Source organism: Athene cunicularia (genome assembly GCF_003259725.1).
Source record: "Athene cunicularia isolate RWA chromosome 7 unlocalized genomic scaffold, athCun1 chr7_part1, whole genome shotgun sequence".
NCBI classification, from domain to species: domain Eukaryota; kingdom Metazoa; phylum Chordata; class Aves; order Strigiformes; family Strigidae; genus Athene; species Athene cunicularia.
Window position 1 is genome coordinate 6,211,952 of NW_020799107.1, and position 2,341 is coordinate 6,214,292.

The window sequence follows — 2,341 nt, forward strand, 5'->3', positions numbered from 1 at the left end:
GTTAAAGGGGTCACGGAAAACAGAGGAAGCCCAAAAGCAGAGTGCCTTGTATTTAAGTAAAAGCAGCCGTTAACTTACTTTATCTATGCAGGGCTTGACACCAATCATGATGGATTCACCAAAAATCCTTCCATCTTTGCTTAAGGCTTTCCGGGCTTGAAGCTTAGACTGGTATCGAATATGCATCCAGTTCCCTGTGTTGGACATCTGTATGAGATTAAGGGAAACTGTGAAATTCAGCCTCTTCAAGAATGAGACAGAATGTTTGCAGAAACAAGTCAAAAACTAAGACGTACCACATGCTTTAATATATTTCCATACTGAGCAAACTGTAGAAGAATATATGAAGCTGATGCCTGAGGAAATCTGAAAGACAGAAAAACAACCTCAGAATATTGTAAGGAGTAGTTGAAGAATTCTGGTGCTCAAGTACAACCCTACGAAGGGTTTTTAGAAATCCAAGAGACCACCGTGTTAATGCCATTGCAGCAGCAGTGACTCGAGGAATATTATCTCCCTGGCATTTTTACCTCTCCACACACCTCAGTGGGAGAACTGAAACCTGAAAAAATTAACATGTAGCTTAAGGAGCTTCACTAAAATATGTGCATTTGCTGGCTTTAACCACACCTGGATTTCTGCAGCACCTAGGACTGCCACACGACAGCAACGCCCAAGTACTTCTTTCCATATGTTGCAAAGACTTCACCCATGGTTTTTCTAATACTTTGAAAACCAACTTACCCAAATACAGTTACCCAGGTGTCGTCAAGTTGATCATCTGAAGTCAGGGAATCACCCTGGGTATAAAAAGGGTCCAGCTGAGCAGGAGAGAGAGTAGTCTTCCTAGGTTGCCCAATACTTGCAGGACTGAAAATACTTGAAGCTGTCAAATTGAAAGAGCATTGTGTAACAAATTACTTTTGCAAGACGGGTAAGCCTAAGAGCCTAGAGTAAAAGAATAAATCCAGTATCAGACATTTCACTTGTATGTGGCAGAGTTTGATGGCGATTTACTTGCAGACACAGACAAAGAGTAAGTCAACCCACACTTCACATCTGCAAGCATGCCATCAAGCTTTATGAGTAGCAACCTAGCTATCTCCTTGGCCTCTGAACACAAACATCTTAATACAGAATCCAAACAGGAACAAGACACAGAATTAAGCTTAGCAGGAAAACACATGTTCATGCACAAGACAGGAAACCTTCTGAAGGTGGAAGGCGACCCATCAATCTCAGCTGCTTCACTCAAGCACAAGTTTTGTGCTCAGTTCAACAACACAGGCCCAATAAGGAAGAAGAAAAGTCGATGGAAATTCAGTCACTCAGAATAGAAAGTATCTCCTATTCACATCCACGAACCTTTGCAAAGATAGTAAACAAAGAGGCAACTCCTTCATAAATTAGCAAGGAGTTGACATAGGTTAAACGGCTATGATTTTTGTGTATTAAGGAAAGCAGTAACGAAGCATATCTATAAAAACATACAAAACAAATACATATATGTTTTGACAGGACACCTACCTGTTCCAGGAGTTGATGGCATCGTTCCCGCCAACGGGCTCTGTGTTAGCAAAAAGCTGGCCTGCGTTAAAACACAGAAAGTAACAAATCATTCCTACAGGTGATCTCTTCTGACCCAAGAAGTGCATTTACAGGTAACTTAAGCATCAGGCAAGAATATTAACTGGTTGCCTTCAGCTCCTCCAAAGTTTTAAGACTAAGAACAGACATTCGCATGTCTATTTAATCAAACAGGATTACCAGAAGTTATTTGACAATGCTTTTACACTCTAGCATGCAGCCTAGCAATAGCTTGGACATCCAGGCGGCTTTAACTATTACATTCTGGAATTTCCAACTGATTCCTACGCCTCAGAACAGAATGTAGTTCACTCTCCTGATCAGAGGCTTAAATGCAACTATCAGAGAGAGCATGGGAGTGCAGATCAAGCTACAGAAGGGAAACATCACAAGCAACAGGATTCCAGCGTCTGTCTACAATATTTTATCATCTACAAGAAAGAGCTACTAGTATAAAAGAAGAGAACTTACTTAGGCTTAAGGGTGAGCTTTAGGTAACAGGAACTGAAAAATCCACTACCTAACAACAATCACAAATCCTCTGTGAAACCAAGTAGCTTTAGGTACCGATACTCTATAAGTTGACCTTAGAGTTCAACTTGTTCAATATGGGCATCGCACTATTGCTGGAGAAGGATAGTAATTCACAAATTCACATCCATCCTGATGGAAAGGATGCCAGTATCACAAGTTACCAGCACCCGATTCACACTGTCTAAAGGGCTTAGAAATCATGGGAGCATAACCCCCCAAT

The 2,341-nt window shown here is 41.1% G+C and overlaps 1 protein-coding gene across 1 annotated transcript; it reads right to left on the bottom strand.

Annotated features, from left to right (window-relative positions):
* Positions 1-47: 47 nt before the first annotated feature.
* LOC113482209 (nucleoporin NUP35) lies at positions 48-1,694 on the bottom strand. The gene is made up of 4 exons (XM_026852618.1): positions 1,528-1,694; positions 745-886; positions 297-366; positions 48-207 (listed from the first exon to the last, which is right to left on the bottom strand). The coding sequence occupies exons 1-4, from the start codon at positions 1,547-1,549 to the stop codon at positions 70-72; spliced, it is 372 nt and encodes a 123-aa protein (XP_026708419.1). The 5' UTR covers positions 1,550-1,694; the 3' UTR covers positions 48-69.
* Between the last annotated feature and the right edge of the window lie 647 nt (positions 1,695-2,341).